The sequence below is a fragment of the Phacochoerus africanus genome, chromosome 15 (genome assembly GCF_016906955.1).
Source record: "Phacochoerus africanus isolate WHEZ1 chromosome 15, ROS_Pafr_v1, whole genome shotgun sequence".
NCBI classification, from domain to species: domain Eukaryota; kingdom Metazoa; phylum Chordata; class Mammalia; order Artiodactyla; family Suidae; genus Phacochoerus; species Phacochoerus africanus.
In genome coordinates, this window is record NC_062558.1 from 15004084 (window position 1) to 15020157 (window position 16074).

Below are 16074 nucleotides of genomic sequence, written 5' to 3' on the forward strand. Positions count from 1 at the left end.
TTTAATATCGATTTTTTTTTTTTTGGCAGCACCCAGGACATGCAGAAGTTCCCGGTTAGGAATAGAACCAGGGCCCCAACTGCCTCAGCAGTGACAATGCCAGGTCCTTACACCGCTGAGCCACCAGGCAATTCCCCAAATATTGCTTTTAAAACAAAATTTGTTTACGGTAAAAATTTAAATAATAATATTCAAATAATATAAAATTTTAAAAAAACCCACCCTTGAAAAACTTTATGAAAATTTCTTGACAACTTGTTTCCTTTTCGCAATTACCTCGCTAGGATTGGAGGCCCGGCAAAACCAACCAAAAGGCTTTCCTTTGCCTGACCACCCAAAGTTGTCTTGTTTAACAACTTAATTTTCTCTATAGCAGTCTATCTTCGTATAAGACAATAACCTTTCCAAGGGCGGTTTGTTTCTTCCCTACGTCTGCTCAGACACACTCCCCACCCTCGGCAACTGCCCAGCATCCAGCGACCCCCTTAGGGGAGGAACGGCCCACCTCGCCCCGCCCTCACCACCACTCCCTGTCCCCACCAGGACAGAGCCCCCTCCTCGCCTGGGGGCGGAGCCCCTATATGCCCCACCCCGAGGGAGGAACCTCGAGTTACGCACGCCCCACCTCCGGATGGAGCCCCGCTCCCTTCCAATAAAGCCCCGTGCCCACCCCCGGGGGCGGAGCCTGCGCTCAAGCCGGGCGCCGGGTCCTCTGCGGTGCTTGCAGGCCTCACGGTTGCTGGGGTCTAAGGGTCCACGGCCCAGGAGCCGGTGAGTCCTGCTGCGAGCTCCCACGCGGCGTCGCGCTACCTGCGCTGGTGGGTAGGGAGCGGTGCGGCGCGTCCTCGGCGGTGACGGGTCCCCCGCCGGAAATGCAGGGCTTTCCCAAGATTTACCCTCGTCACTTTATTACCGGCGTGAAAACTCAGTTACCGAACCTTTTAGAAGCGTCTTTTATGGAAACCTGAATTTATCTTTCTTTTTGGCTGTTAACTACTTTTTTAGCATTTCTCCCCGGAGCAATCCGGGTTCTGCAACCAGCCCGCCCCGCACCCTGGGAAGATGCTTTTAGACCCTCCCCAGGCAGTGAATGATGTCCTGAGAAAAGGGGACGCCCGCTCCTCTCCTTTTAGCGCGGTCGCTAGGCAGCCCCTTAATTAGCCTCTTGCGGTTAACCGCTGGGGGGAGGGGCTCGAAGGTAGCGGGGTGACCTTATCGAATCTGTGTCCCTTACGGTTCGGATATTTTAAGGATTCGGTAGAGGCAGTTCCCTGCCCAGTTTTCCATCTCCATGAATAAACCTAAAAGAAACATGCCCTTGTGTCAAAAGGTTTTTAAGGATCAGAGCTATTCCAGAAGCTTCCTCGGTTGGAGAGGACCAGCACACGTTGCTGGTTGAGGTTCAGCTTAGCCGCAGTGTGGCCAATCTCCCTATAGCCCTGAAGTTTGGTTAGTAGGGTCTCTCCAGGGTCTTGAAGGTGTGAAATAGCACATTTAGCGAGACTAGGGCACCATCAAATTAAAAATATGTATTATAGGATGTGCTGCTAATCAAACTATGAGAAACCATGGATTGTAAGAGGCACCCCCCCTTTGAGAGATTTTTTAAATGTTTTCAAGAATTGATGAAATGCAGGTAGCTACCACCATGCCAGGAAACTGATTAGTTCTTTGGGTTTCCATGATAACTTGCAGTCTTTTGCAGGTGGATAAATAGGTAAGGGTGGGGGGATGCCTTCTCTGTCCTAGAAGCTGGGGGCAGACCACTCAGACTGCCTCATATATGAGCTCCCAGTGAGCTTGGATGATTTGGGGCGGGGAGAGATGGGAGTCACAGATACCCTTACATCACATTAAAATGGAAGCCCAGCTGTTTCTCAGTTACTTCTTTCTCTATTTTTTCTTTTTATAGCTGCACATGGAAGTTCCCAGGCCAAGGGTCGATTGGGAGCTGTAGCTAGGAGCTTTACAGCTGGAGCCTTCACCGGCTCTGTGGCCTATGCTGCAGCTTGGGGCAGTGCCAGATCCTTAACCCACTGAGTGAAACCAGGGATCAAACCTACATCCTCACAGAGACAACCTCTGGTCCTTAACCTGCTGATCCACAACGGGAACTCCCAGGGATAGTTTGCTATAGTTAAGCTGGATGTGGCCTCTCCCTGTTCTGACCAGACATGATCTTGGACTGCACTTGCTGTGATTCTGAGCTCTGCATTGTCATCACAGACACAGCAGTCCCTCTAATGGGGTGGTCCTGGTGGGGCTGGATCCACATCTTTGTCAGTGTGCCTTTAAATCCTTCTCTCCCTGAAAGCAGGAGATAAAGCAGCATCTGTGGGCTGGAATGATTGTTTTGGGGAGGCAGAAGGAAGAGGATAGAAAAAACCTGGAGATGGAGTTCCCATCGTGGCGCAGTGGTTAACAAATCTGACTAGGAACCATGAGGTTGCAGATTCAATCCCTGGCCTTTCTCAGTGGGTTAAGGACCTGATGTTGCCACGAGCTGTGGTGTAGGTTGCAGACTTGGCTCGGATCCCGTGTTGCTGTGGCTCTGGCATAGGCTGGTGTCTACAACTCTGATTCGACCCCTAGCCTGGGAACCTCCATATGCCACCGGAGCGGCCCAGGAAATGGCAAAAAGACAAAAAGACAAAAAAAAAAAAAAGAAAGAAAGAAAGAAAAGAAAGAAAAAACCTGGAGATGAGTTAGGACCATAGCCCAGGCCTAAAGTCCAAAGGGCCAGCTCCCATTCAGGCTGCCATAGGATGGAAGCTGAGGACGTGTGCGGTGTGATTCCTGGCACACTGTTGGTGCTTTCATCTGACACCTCCATCTCTAACCACATTCCCTTTGGGGCCGTATTTGCTCTTAAAGTTGGTGGCAAAAAAATAGCAGCTTGAAAGTTCAGTGCTTGGCCCATGTTAGAAAGGCTAGAGATAACGCGGCTCAGTCGGTGGCTCAGTCAGTGGCTTCCTCTCCCACCTCTGCCCGCAGGGATGCCAGAGGGGCCATCTGTGAGGAGGTTTCACCATCTGGTCTCCCCCTTTGTGGGGCAGCAGGTGGTCAAGACAGGGGGCAGCAGTAAGAAGCTAAACCCTGCTGGCCTTCAGTTGCTGTGGCTCCAGGACGCCCAGGTAAGTTCCTCATCTGCACCTCACCCTGAGGGGCCGGCTCCATTGGCACATCCTCCCCTAAGTTTATCTCCAGACCTTTCCATGCTCTCTACTCCCTCCAGCCTGAGGCAACCATGCTGAGACTCCACACAGCATCTCTCTCTTTTTTTTTTTTTTTTTGTCTTTTTGCTATTTCTTTGGGCCGCTCCCGCGGCATATGGAGGTTCCCAGGCTAGGGGTCGAATCGGAGCTGTAGCCACTGGCCTACGCCAGAGCCACAGCAACTCGGGATCCGAGCCGCATCTGCAACCTACACCACAGCTCACGGCAACACCGGATCGTTAACCCACTGAGCAAGGGCAGGGACCGAACCCGCAACCTCATGGTTCCTAGTCGGATTCGTTAACCACTGCGCCACGACGGGAACTCCACAGCATCTCTTCTGATGTTTCTCAGCCTCAGGTGAGCATCAGTGGCCTGAGCTGGAGATTCTGGTGACTTCAGCTGACTCTGATGTGCACCTTTGTTTAGAGAACCATGTTTAATTCTGTGGAGCCAGCAAGCAGGTGAGGAAAGAGCACAGCCTTCTAACTGCAGTTCTAGCCCAGCTCATCTTTGCCAGGAGCATAGATCAGAATTCTCCAAGGGGCTCACAGGGCACCTTGTGGTCATGCCTCTCTCTATGGCCTGCTGCTTACCCTGCCCTGGATCTCCCTTACAGTCATGTGGAACAATCTGGAACCCCTCACATAGTCTGCTCACTTGTGTGGGCCGATCCTTCTTTTTCTCCCGAATCCACCCCACTTTTCTCCCCTTGTGTTACCGTGGTAATTCCTGTCTCCTTCTGGATCCGGCCTTGCTATCATATCCCTTGAGAATCCTGCCCTGCCTGCTCTAGGTTGGGGGAGAGACTCTGCTGTGTTTCCAGGGCACCCTGTACATCCTCCTGTAATCGACTCTGATTACTCAATTTGTCCTGCCTGTTGAGTGGAGACAAACAGGGCAGGGGCTGAGACCTCATCAGTTGTATTCTAGCACCTAAGTGCCCAGCACTTAGAAGACTTAGGGTAACTGGCTGTAGACAAAATGGTGAGCTCTCCTGCTTTTTAGCTGGGTGCTCCTAAGAGCTAAGGGACACACACACACATACCTCTAGTTTCCTGCATTTGGAGGTGGGGCTCAGGGAGGGGGAACAGTTAGTCTAAGCTGTGGCATGTGGAAGTTCCTGGGCTAGGGATTGAATTTGAGCTGCAGCTGCTGCAACACCAGATCCTTTAACCCACAGTACCGTGCTGGGGATCAAACCCTTACCTCTACAGTGACCAAAGCTGCTGCATCAGGTTCTTAACCCACCGTGCCACAGCGGGAACTCCAGCATCTGGCTTCTTTGTCTAGACTGTGCTCCAAGGTTTTGGGGGGCAGGATTGTGTCCCTTCATCTCTGTATCCCAGAAGCCTGGATCTCAGCATCTGCCTTCACAGAGCTGGCTTGCAGAAAATATTTACCAAATAGCTGAAGGGACAGAAGAATGTGAGGCAAGAGAGACTTGAGATGGAACTGGGGACTGGTTTCCCAGTAAACCAAGGCAGGGGGCTCTACTGTTGGGAGCCCAGAGCCTGCAGGCAGTGGCCTTGGGGAACTGCCTGGCATGGGGGTCCACATCATTGGGCTCCTGTCTCTGTGCCTCTCTGTCTGTGGGTCCCTACCCTCAGGATCTGAGACTTGAATTTGGAAGGTTAGACCTGTGTCCATACAGGGGAAGCTGTTAAGTAACAAGTGGGGGAGGGGAACATGTGATTAAGGCCCCAGTGAGGTTTGTGACATAGAAGAGGGCCTGTGGCCGGAAGGAAAAGCCTTCATGAAGGAGGTGGGTCTTCAGGTGGACCTTGAAGGATGCAGGAATTTGATGGATCAAAAGGAGAAGAAAGGTGGAGTTCCCTTGTGCCTAGCAGTTTAAGGATCCAGCATCACTGCAGTGGCTCTGGTTATAGCTGTGTCTTGGGTTTGATCCATGGCCTGGGAACTGCACCCACTGCATGCTGTGGGTGCAACCAAAAAAAAAAAAAAATGAAGAAAGGGCATTTCAGGTTTGAGAAGCAGTTACAGACCCAAAAATGAAGATGGAATGAGCAGGGTAGACTGCTGAGGTGGAGAAAGATTGACTCCATTCTGTACCAGCTGTTTAGCTGACATATCTCTTAACTCCTTCCTTGTTAGCGCTCCGGTTTCTGTATCAAGAATTGTGTTTAATTACTCAGAAGAGTGGCTTATACAAGTCAGTTTTTTTTTTCCCCTTCCCATAATGGGAAGTCCAGAGGAGGCAGTCTGAGGCTGTGTGGGAACGACATGGAATCTCTGGGGACCAAGCTCCTTCTCTCCCTTCCCTCACTCTCATGATGATAACATGGCAGCTGGATTCCAGCTATTATTACATCTGCATTCCAGGCAGGAAGAAAGGGCAGAAGAGAGCTGGAAACTGGTTCACCCATTTTTTTTTTCTTTTCTTTTTGTCTTTTTATGGCCACACCTGCGGCATATGGAGGCTCCCAGACTAGGGGTCGAATTGGAGCTGCAGCAGCCAGCCTACACCACAGCCACAGCAAGGCCAGATCTCATCCGAGACTGCAACCTATGCCATAGCTCACGGCAACACCGGATTCTTTAACCCATGAGCAAGGCCAGGGAGTGAACCCACATCCTCACCAATACTAGTCAGGTTCTTAACCATAATGGGAACTCCCTTGGTTCGCCCATTTTGAAGAGCTTTTCCAGAAACCACATTGGACCAGTCCTATACAAGCACTGGCTTCCCCGTCTGTAAGGGAGGCTAGGAGACACAGATTTTAGCTGAGTATATTGACGTCTCCATAAGTCAGGAAGTTTGTTCATCAGGGAAGAGGGGACACGGGACTATTGGGAGGCAGCCAGCAGTCTCTCTACATCTGGTCCCATGTCATCTTCTCTTTTCGTTTTCCCCTCTCATTTGGCAGAGCACACACTCCAGAAAGGGTGTGTGTCGTGGGGTAAATACTGAACCCTTGTCCCCTGGTAATATTTCTGTCCTGTCCTCGTTTGGGTGGGTGGGAGATCTGGAGATCAAACCCCACTGATACTTTATACCAGCCCTCCAGTTAAAAAAAATATATGGAGTTCCTGTTGTAGTTCAGCAGGTTAAGAACCCGATCTCGTCTCCGTGAGAATGAGGGTTTGATCCCTGGCTTCCCTCAGTGGGTTAAGGCTCTGGTGTTGCGGCAAGCTGTGGCTGTGGTGTAGGCCAGCAGCTGCAGCAGTGATTCAACCCCTAGCCTGGAAACTTCCATATGCTGCACATTCAGCCCTAAAAAGCAAAAGAAAATAAAAAAGTAAATGAGAAAACACATCTATCTAAAAATAAATAAACACGTACAGCTTGATTGAGTTCCCGTTGTGGCTCAGTGAAAACAAATCTGACTGGTATCCCCAAGGAGACAGGTTTAGTCCATGGCCTCACTCAGTGGGTTAAGGATCCAGCATTGCGGATCCTTAACCCACTGAGTTCACATCACAAACAGTTCACCCATTTAAAGTGTACAGTCCAGTGGTTTAGTATCCTCACAGAGCTGTGCAACCCTCACTGTAATCAATTTCAGAACATTTTCTTCATCCCCCCTCGCCCCCGCTCAAAGAAACCTTGTGCCCATTAGCAGCCACTCCCCATTTCACCCCAGCCTTCCATCTCCAGCCCTAAGCAACCAAGAATCTATTTTCTATCAGACAGATTTGACTTTGCGGGGGTGGGGGTAGGCATTTCACATACATGGAGTCATACAATATGTGTCTTTGTGTGTCTGGCTTTTTATGTCTGTTTAGGGCTGCACCCGGGACATATGGAGGTTCCCAGGCTAGGGGTCGAATTGGAGCTGTAGCCACTGGCCTACGCCACAGCCACAGCAATGCCAGATCCAAGCCATGACTGTGACCTCCACCATAGCTCACTGCAATGCTGGATCCTTAACCCACTGAGTGAGGCCAGGGACTGAACCTGTGTCCTCGGGGATACCAGTCAGATTCGTTTCCACTGAGCCACAATGGGTACTCCTGTCTGGCTTCTTTCACTGAGTATGTTCCCACTGCATGTGGAAATTCCCCAGGCCAGGGATTGAATATGAGATGCAGCTTCACCTCATGCTGCTGCAGTTGGGTTCTTAACTGCTGCAGTTGTTAATTTTTATAATAATTGACAAATTGGAATCGTGTCAGAACTGAGGTCTTCAAGTATGTACCTTTGGTGGTCAGGAATAGCATAGGCATTTCCATTATTAATGCCAGATGTTTTGGTTTGACCTGCCTGAGTTCTGGGTCATGCAGAACAGGTTTATCTTGAAATCTGGCCATATACACATTACATACTTAGACTTAAACTATAGAAAGACAACACACAACAGGCTTTTACCATTAGAATAATTTTGTGTTGTACAGTTAAGTTACAGCTACATCTATAATTTTGGATAACATTCACTGGTTAATAACAATAAAGTGACAAAAGCTTAAAAAAATATATATACAGCAGCTGGAACTTTTTTTTTTATCACCCTGAGGCTTATGGAATTCCTAGGCCAGGGACCAGCTGTGCTGTTTGGACCTATGCTGCAACTGTGGCAACGCTGGATCCTTTAACCCACTGCCAGGCTGGGGATTGAACCTGCATCTTGGCGCTGAGGAAATGCCACCAATCCCAGTGCACCACAGGGGGAACTCCTGGAACATTCTTTTACACATATTATACACATTTTCTGTTTTCATTTTCTTCTATTGAAAATATTTTATTTTTATATTCTTTGTCTGTTTGCTTGTTTTTCTTTTTGGCCATGCCCAAGGCATGTGAATGTTCCCAGGCCAGGGACTGAACCTGAGCCTTAACAGTGACTGGATCCACTGCAGTGATAATGCAGGATCCTGAACCCACTTCACCACCAGGGAACTCCTTGTTATAGTTTTTTATTGTGAGGTCTCTTGTGGCCATTCCTTCTATCAAATCCAATTTCAGGGGGATGGTGAGAGGTGCAAAATTTTGCAGTGTGTTGTCTTTAGCTGCTCTCAGATTGTGTGGGAAAATGCACATAGGCATTTTCTTTCTAACAAAGAAAAAGTATTATGAATTGAATACAAGAATGATAATCAGTATTTCTAAGCTAATCATGAAAAAATTGGGAGCATTTCCCCTGGGGAATTCTAGGGTGACCCTGCAGCTGACATGAGCATTTCTTAGTTGATCTAATTCTTCCGCTTGCCTCCAATCACTTTGCAAACCATGTGCTAAGTGCCCAAACCACTGGAGCAAAAGCAGAAGGCAAGTCCCAGATACCCCACTTGGGAAAGCTTCGTTGAAGAGACAACAGGGGAGACATTTGCATTAGGATAAACATCTACACACATCTCTTCGGTGGCCCCCTTTCTGGGTGTCTAAGACCACCTCGGTCCGTTTGGGCTGCTGTAACAGAGTACCGTAGACCAGAGGGCTTATAAACAACAGAAATTTGTTTCTCATGGTTCTAGAGGCTGGGAAGTCCAAGGTCAAGATGCCAGCAGACTGAGTGAGTGTCTGATGAACTCACCTCCTGGTTCACAGATGGCCAACTTTCCGCTGTGCTCGCCCTGTGGAGAAAGGGGCCAGAGAGCCCCCAGAGGGGTCTCTTTTATGAGGGCACTAATCCCACTCACAAAGGCTCCACCCTCATGACCTCATCACCTCCTAGAGGCCCACCACCAGATACCATCACATTGAGGGTAGCTGTCACCATGTGCATTTGGGGAGGACACAGGTGAGTCCATAGCAAGGCATTAGATCGTGTTCACTTGTTTCTAGGTCCATGGAAAGAAATTATTCCTGAGATTTGATCCCGATGAAGAAATCGTGTGTCCCCGTAGCAGCCCACTGTCAGAGCCTCTGCACGACGAAGAGCACACAAAAGAGGCCAGGCATCACCAGGAAGTCTCTGACTTGCCCTCACAGTCTGCGGGAGGAGCCCATGTAGTCCCGAGTGGAGACGAGGGTCCCCCCCAGTGCGTGGGGGGAGACAGCCCCGCTGGAGGTGCTGAGAGGTGGCTGCAGGTCAGCTTTGGTTTGTTTGGCAGCGTTTGGGTGAACGAGTTCTCCCGAGCGAAGAAAGCCAACAAGAAGGGTGACTGGAAGGACCCCATTCCCAGGTAAGGCATGTTTGGGCAGGCTGTGGGCTGTGACTGCCACTCTACAGGGTTGCCCCATGCAGGCCTTGGCCATGCTCTGCGGGCACACTCCCGGGGGTGTCCAGCAGCCCGCTGTTGGGAAGAGAGAAGATGCTTCTCCGTCCACCATGATGACAAGTAGCCAGGGGCTGGCACCCAGTGAAGGATGGGGACAACCTGGCGGCTTAAGAGCAGGGAGAACTTTCCCAGCAAACACAACCCTTGAGGGTGGGAGGCTTCTTAACATTTCATGGCTTGACAAGTGCTCTCTGAATTGAGGGATAGAATTAGCTCCGATCTTAATCAGTGTTGGATAGTGCGGGAACCTCTATCCCCATTCAGGATTATTTCCTCGGTGTAGATTCCCAGAGGGGTCTTTGCTAGGCAGAGAGAATGAATGTTCCTGTGGTGGCCAGGGGTTGTGTGTGCGTTTTTTTTTTTTTTTTGGTCAGTTTTCGGGGCTCTTGGATCTTGTGTGTTAGCCTTTGTAGGGTGTGGTGCCAGTGTTGTTTCGAGCCTGTCTATGTCCTTTGATGGTGTTTGTGGCTTTTTGGCATTTAGGATTTTTAATTTTTATGTACTCAGTGGTCAGTGTTTTTCTTGATAGCCCTTATGTTTTCTCTTCTTGCTAGAGAAGGCCCCCTTCTACCCTAAAGTCATCCTACTTTCCTGTTTTTTAAAGTTTCATAATTGTGTTTTTCTGTTGTTGCTGTTTTTTTTGTTTTTTTTTTTTCTTTTTAGGCTGCCCTGTGGCATGTGGAGTTCCCGGAGCCAGGTATTAGATCCAAGCCACGGCTGCGACCTACACTGCAGCTGTGGCAACGCTAGATCCTTTAACCCACTGTCCTAAGCCAGGAATTGAACCTGCAGCTACAGAGATGCCACTGATCCTGTTGTATCACAGCGGGAACTCCCATATAATTATGGGAGAGGAGAGTGAGCAAAACACCAGTGTTAACAATAAGGTAAAATGTTATTAATTTTTGGAAAAAATGTTTTGGAAAAACAAAAATAATTGTTTTTTTAATGATCAGAATGATAGTCATTGTTTATGGTGTAACATAAGGCCAGTAGGAGGCTTTGGCCTGGCGATTACTGAGACTGGCTTAAATGGTGAGGAAATTTTTTGACTCACGTACAGCTGACCCTCAAACAGCTCAGGTTTGAACTGCATGGGTCAACTACACAGAGCTTTTTCAGTAGTAATTATTACAGTGCTACCCGATCCACTCAGGTTGGTTGAATCTGTGGATGCAGGACTGTGGATACGGAATAGTGGATGCGGAGGGCTGACTGTCTGTTATATGCGTGAATTTTCAACTGTGCAGAGGGTCAGTGCCCCAACCCCTGAGGTGTTCTTGTGATTCTCCTGTCTTTGCACTTTCCCCCTTGTTGGTTTTGTCCTCAGACGAGCAGCAGGAGACTCTGTTACAGTTCCAGGCCTTATATCCACTCAAGGGAGAGGGTGGTTTGTAGACATTCAGATGAGCAAGGAGAGCTTCTGCTGAAACCCCGTGAACCTCTCCTGGCCTGAAGTTGGGTGCTTGGGCTGATTCCCAACCCAGTCACCAGCCAGGGGATTGGAAAGTGGTTCCACGAACAAGGCTAGTCTCCAGGTTTTCAAATTTATTGTCACAGAGTGAACACATAGCATGCACTTATCTTTTAAATCTCTTCTTGTCAAGTTATGCCCTCATTCCATGTTGTATATTTTGCTAACCCCACCTGCATTCCTTTTTTTTTTTTATTAGGTTTGCCCAAGTTTTGTCTACTTTGTTGGTCTTTCAAATAAGTAATAAATAATAGTTTCACGTACTATCCATATGGAAGAGTATTTCCTAGTTTTTCAAGTCTTTGAGTGTTTGTTTTGTTTTAATTTTTTATTGGATTATGATCGGGAGGGCAGCCTGTGAATTTTCTTCTTTTGGCGTCAAGATTTGCAGCCAAACGCATAGTTGATCTTTGGTTTACATTTTTTCTACATAAATGACGACATTCAGACATTCCCCTTGTGGCTCAGCAGTAACAAACCCAACTAGTATCCATGAGGACTAGTTCGATCCCTTGCCTCGCTCAGTTGGTTAGGGATCCAGAATTGCCATGAGCCATGGTGTAGGTTGCAGACACGGCCCAGATCCTGCATTGCTGTGACTATGGTGTAGGCCCACAGCTGCAACTCGGATTCAACCCCTAGCCTGGGAACTTCCATATGCCGTAGGTGTGGCTCTAAAAAGCAAAAAACAAACAAAATAAATAAGTAAATAATAAACCATTCTGGAGTTCCCTTGTGGCTCAGCAGGCTAAGGATTAGCACTGTCAGTACTGTGGCTTTGGTTCTAACTATGGGTCAAGTTTGATCCCTGGCCCGGGAACCACATGCCACAGGTGTGGCAAAAACAAAAAACAAAACAAACAAACAAAAAAACCCACCACCACCAACAAAAAAACAAAGAAAAAGTAAACCATTCTGAAAAAGATCAAATAAAAAAGTAGGAGTTCCCGTCATGGCGCAGTGGTTAACGAATCCGACTAGGAACCATGAGGTTGCGGGTTCGGTCCCTGCCCTTGCTCAGTGGGTTAACGATCCGGCATTGCCGTGAGCTGTGGTGTAGGTTGCAGACGCGGCTCGGATCCCGAGTTGCTGTGGCTCTGGCGCAGGCTGGCAGCTACAGCTCTGATTCGACCCCTAGCCTGGGAACCTCCATATGCCGCAGGAGTGGACCAAGAAATGGCAAAAAGACAAAAAAAAAAAAAAAGGTAAAACATTCTGTAAATGTGAAGAAGAGGTTATTGTTTTGCTAGTTCACATTTTCTCACTTCTTGCTTGTTTTTTGTTAATTTAATACATCAAACTTAGAGGAACACTGAAGTCCCCCAGGGTGACTGTGGTTTTAAAGAATTTCTCCTCGTCATTCCAGGTCTTTTGGGGTTCGTGTTTTGCTGCCCTGGGTCCCAGGCATCGGGGTCTTGACTCTCATGTGTTCTTTGCAGCTTCATCATTAAGCAATCCTGGCTCCTCTCTCTGCCTATAGCCCTAACTCTGCTTCTCTTGGTGTTGATGGTACCACTCCATGTTGGCTGGCCTGGTCTTTTTCCCCCTTAATTGTAGGTCTGGTTTTTTTGTTTGTTTTTTTTTTCTTTTTTTTCTCACTTATTTTAGGTATGTTTCTTATAAACTGCAAAAAGCAGGCTTTTGTGTCTCTTTAAACTCAAATGAAACTATTTGTTTTGAAACAGGGGAACTGTGCATTTGGATTTTCTTTGCCATTTGCCATTTTATTGTCCCTTGTGTTCTTTTTTCTTGAGTTTATCAAGTTTCTTTTTTCCTTTTTTTTTTGTTTTTTGGTTTTAGGGCTGCCCCCGCAGCATATGGAGGTTCCCAGGCTAGGGGTCCAATTGGAGCTACAACTGCCGGCCTGTACCACAGCCACAGCAACATCAGATCCAAGCCACATCTGTGACCTACACCACAGCTCATGGCAACACCAGATCCTTAACCCACTGAGCAAGGCCAGGGATGGAACCCAAAACCTCATGGTCCTAGTCGGGTTCGTTTCTGCTGTGCCACGACAGGAACTCCCCTTCCTTTTTTTTTTTTCTTTTTTTCTTTTTAGGGCCTCATCTGCAGCTTATGGAAGATCCCAAGCTAGGGGTTGAATCAGAGCTGCAGCTGCCAGCCTATGCCACAGCCACAGCAACTGGGGATCCAAGCTGGGTCTGTGACCTATACCACAGCTCATGGCAATGCTGGATCTTTAACCCACTGAGCGGGGCCGGGGACTGAACCTGCATCCTCACAGATAAGTCAAGTTCTTAACCCACTGAGCCACAATGGAAACTCCCTCTTTTTTTTTTTTTTAAACCCCTGTTGATTTGGAAGTACTGCTATTCATCTTCATTCTGTTGGCAATAATCTTATCTTTAAACAATACCTGCTTTTTATTCCTGAGTTAATAACTATCAAAATTTTAATAACATTAAATTAATAATCTTTTCCCTTATTATTAACATTGGTGTTTTGCTCACTCTCCTTTCCTACCCACCCCAAGATGAGATCTTTGAAATATTTCTGCTTCTGTGCTTTTCTGCCATTTCCATCTTATCGCCTATGTTTGCTAAAATAGTTTAAAATTTTAGTTCCAGATTGTTAAATTGTTAGATATAGGTAATTAAATGAATCAGTATTTAAAACACACTGAAACAGATGCCTTTCCTGTGGAGAGTTCTTTCCTCACAGTTGGATCACGGGTCTCAGGTGCACTGTCATGACCACCGGACGCTCAGATCTCACAAAAAATGTTAACGTCCATCCTTCCCACCTCCCCCCATCTTGAGATCCTTGCTGATTTCACTTCTGCTGGAATGTATTTTTCCTTGAGTTTTTCCTCAGATACTGTGTGTAGGTGTATTTCCTAGTCCTCTTCCTCCTAAGTATCCCTTTACTTTCACACAGGGTACCACCTGGGGCAGAGGCCTGCATCTTACAGTCCAGCTGCGGTCTGAGCATCTCCCTTCGGAGGAGGCTTGCGAGGACCTCGGGGTGTCTCCGCTGCCCTGGAGTTCAGGAATCCTGTGGGAGGGTGTATGGGTGTGTCTTTTCTTGGTCCATCTTGCCTGGGACTGGGAGAGATGCCTCTGATCTCCTTCCTCCCAAACCCAGTTTTGTGCAGGTAGACACACCTCCCAAACTTGAGACTTTTTTTTCGCCATGCCCTCGGCATGTGGAAGTTCCCAGGCCAGGGGTCAAACCCATGCTGCGGCAATGACCCATGACACAGCAGTGACAATGCCGGGCCCTTAACCTGATGAGCTACTAGGAAACTCTGAGACTTTTCTCTACGTCCCAGCTTGTCTTTCCACGAACATGTATTGTTATGATCCGAAAAAAGGGGAGATGTGTCTGCTTTCTTTCAGTTATTCCATTTAGCCCTGCGATATTTACCTTCTGGCAGAGCCGTCTCTGTTCTCCTCTGGGAACTTTGCTGTCCCAGGTTAATCCTGAGTGGAGTGGAGCTGTGGGCCAGCGTGATGGATGATACTGTCATAACCGTGTGCATGTGTGACCTCTCCTGTCTGTCCCCAGGCTGGTCCTGCACTTCGGCGGGGGCGGCTTCCTGGCCTTCTATAACTGCCAGATGGCATGGAGCTGCTCTTCCCCAGTGGTCAGTCCTGCCTCTGACATCTTGTCGGAAAAGTTCCATCGAGGACAGGCCCTGGAAGCTCTGGGCCGGGACCAGCCCGTCTGCTATACGCTGTTGGACCAGAGATACTTCTCAGGCTTAGGTATGGGGCATGGCAGAGGGTGAGCTTGCTGAGCAACCTAGTGGAAAAGGCCCTCGCTGGGAGGCTTGAGGCTGGGATCCACAGCCTGGGCACCTGGTCTCCTGACAGGCTTCCTCATGAACGTGTTCTGTTTCCTTGTCCCTCCTCTGCTTTCTTCCAGGGAACATCATTAAGAACGAGGCCCTGTTCAGAGCTGGGATCCACCCCCTTACCCCTGGCTCACTCTTGGGTGCTCTGCGCCTCGAGGCTCTTGTGGACCACGTGGTGGCCTTCAGTGCAGGCTGGCTTGAGGGCAAGTTCCAGGGCAGACAGCAGCATACTCAGATCTACCAGAAGGATCGGTGTCCCGCTGGGCACCAGGTGGTGAAGGAGGCCCTGGGGCCCCCTGGGGGCTTACAGAGGCTCACCTGGTGGTGCCCCCAGTGCCAGCCCAGGTTGCCAGCTGCCGGGCCAGAGCAGGTTCAGCCCCCCTAGGAAGCTCGGGCCCCTTCCTCACCAAGCCTTGCCCCTGAGGACCATGATACCTGAGTGTTGCCAAAGGGACGGAGGGCGGGGGTGGGGTCTGGGTAGAGGAGTTAGGGGTGCCCATCTCACTGGAGTCAAGTCTAAGGCAATTTCCACAGGCTTGATTTTGTTCTTTTCCAGTTTTAGTTAGTTCTTCCTATCTAACTCTACCATTGTGAAAGATGAGACAAATCCTGATGGCAGTTAAGGGAGCAACCTCCCCAAATGACAGAGCGACAGTGAATATGAGAGCCAGTGGAAGACAGAGCTGTGCCCAGCATTGCAAGTGTTTCATTTTCTTTCTTTCTTTTTTTTTTTTTGTCTTTTTGCATGTTCTAGGGCCGCTCCCGCGGCATACGGAGGTTCCCAGGCTAGGGGTCCAATCAGAGCTATAGTCGCCAGCCTACGCCAGAGCCACAGCAACACGGAATCTGAGCTGCATCTGCAACCTACACCACAGCTCACGGCAACACTGCATCCTTAACCCACTGAAGGAGGCCAGGGATCGAACCCGCAACCTCATGGTTCCTGGTCAGATTTGTTAGCCACCAAGGGAACTCCTTCATTTTCTTTTTGAAGCATTGGCTGGTGTTTTTCATTGGAGAACCAGGAGAAGGAATTATCCTTCTTCGTTCCCCAAGAGGAGAGAGACTGGAGGGGGAGGGGGTAGCAAGAGAGTAGTGTTCAGATTCCTGCCTGGGTCTGGGTCCTTTCCTGTGGGATGGAGACACCAGGAGAAGGACTGGGGAGATGGGGGTTGGGGGGTGCCGGGAGCTACCACCTCCCTGGTGTGTCCACTGGGCTCTAGACAAAAGCTATCTGTTTCCTCCTTAAGGAAACGTATTTGTGAGCACTGTTGTGCTAACAGTGCGGGAGTCACTGTGGTTAGCAAAACCTGGAAGAAACCAGGGTGTGAAAATAAAGCTTTGTTACTTTGTGTCCTTGTGTTTATTTGGCAGTAAGGTTTCTT

At 48.8% G+C, this 16074-nt stretch overlaps 1 protein-coding gene across 1 annotated transcript; it reads left to right on the forward strand.

Annotated features, from left to right (window-relative positions):
• Positions 1-661: 661 nt before the first annotated feature.
• Positions 662-15437, forward strand: NEIL2 (nei like DNA glycosylase 2). The gene is made up of 5 exons (XM_047761999.1): positions 662-771; positions 2995-3134; positions 8959-9299; positions 14401-14600; positions 14761-15437. The coding sequence occupies exons 2-5, from the start codon at positions 2997-2999 to the stop codon at positions 15072-15074; spliced, it is 993 nt and encodes a 330-aa protein (XP_047617955.1). The 5' UTR covers positions 662-771; positions 2995-2996; the 3' UTR covers positions 15075-15437.
• The last annotated feature ends 637 nt before the right edge of the window (positions 15438-16074 follow it).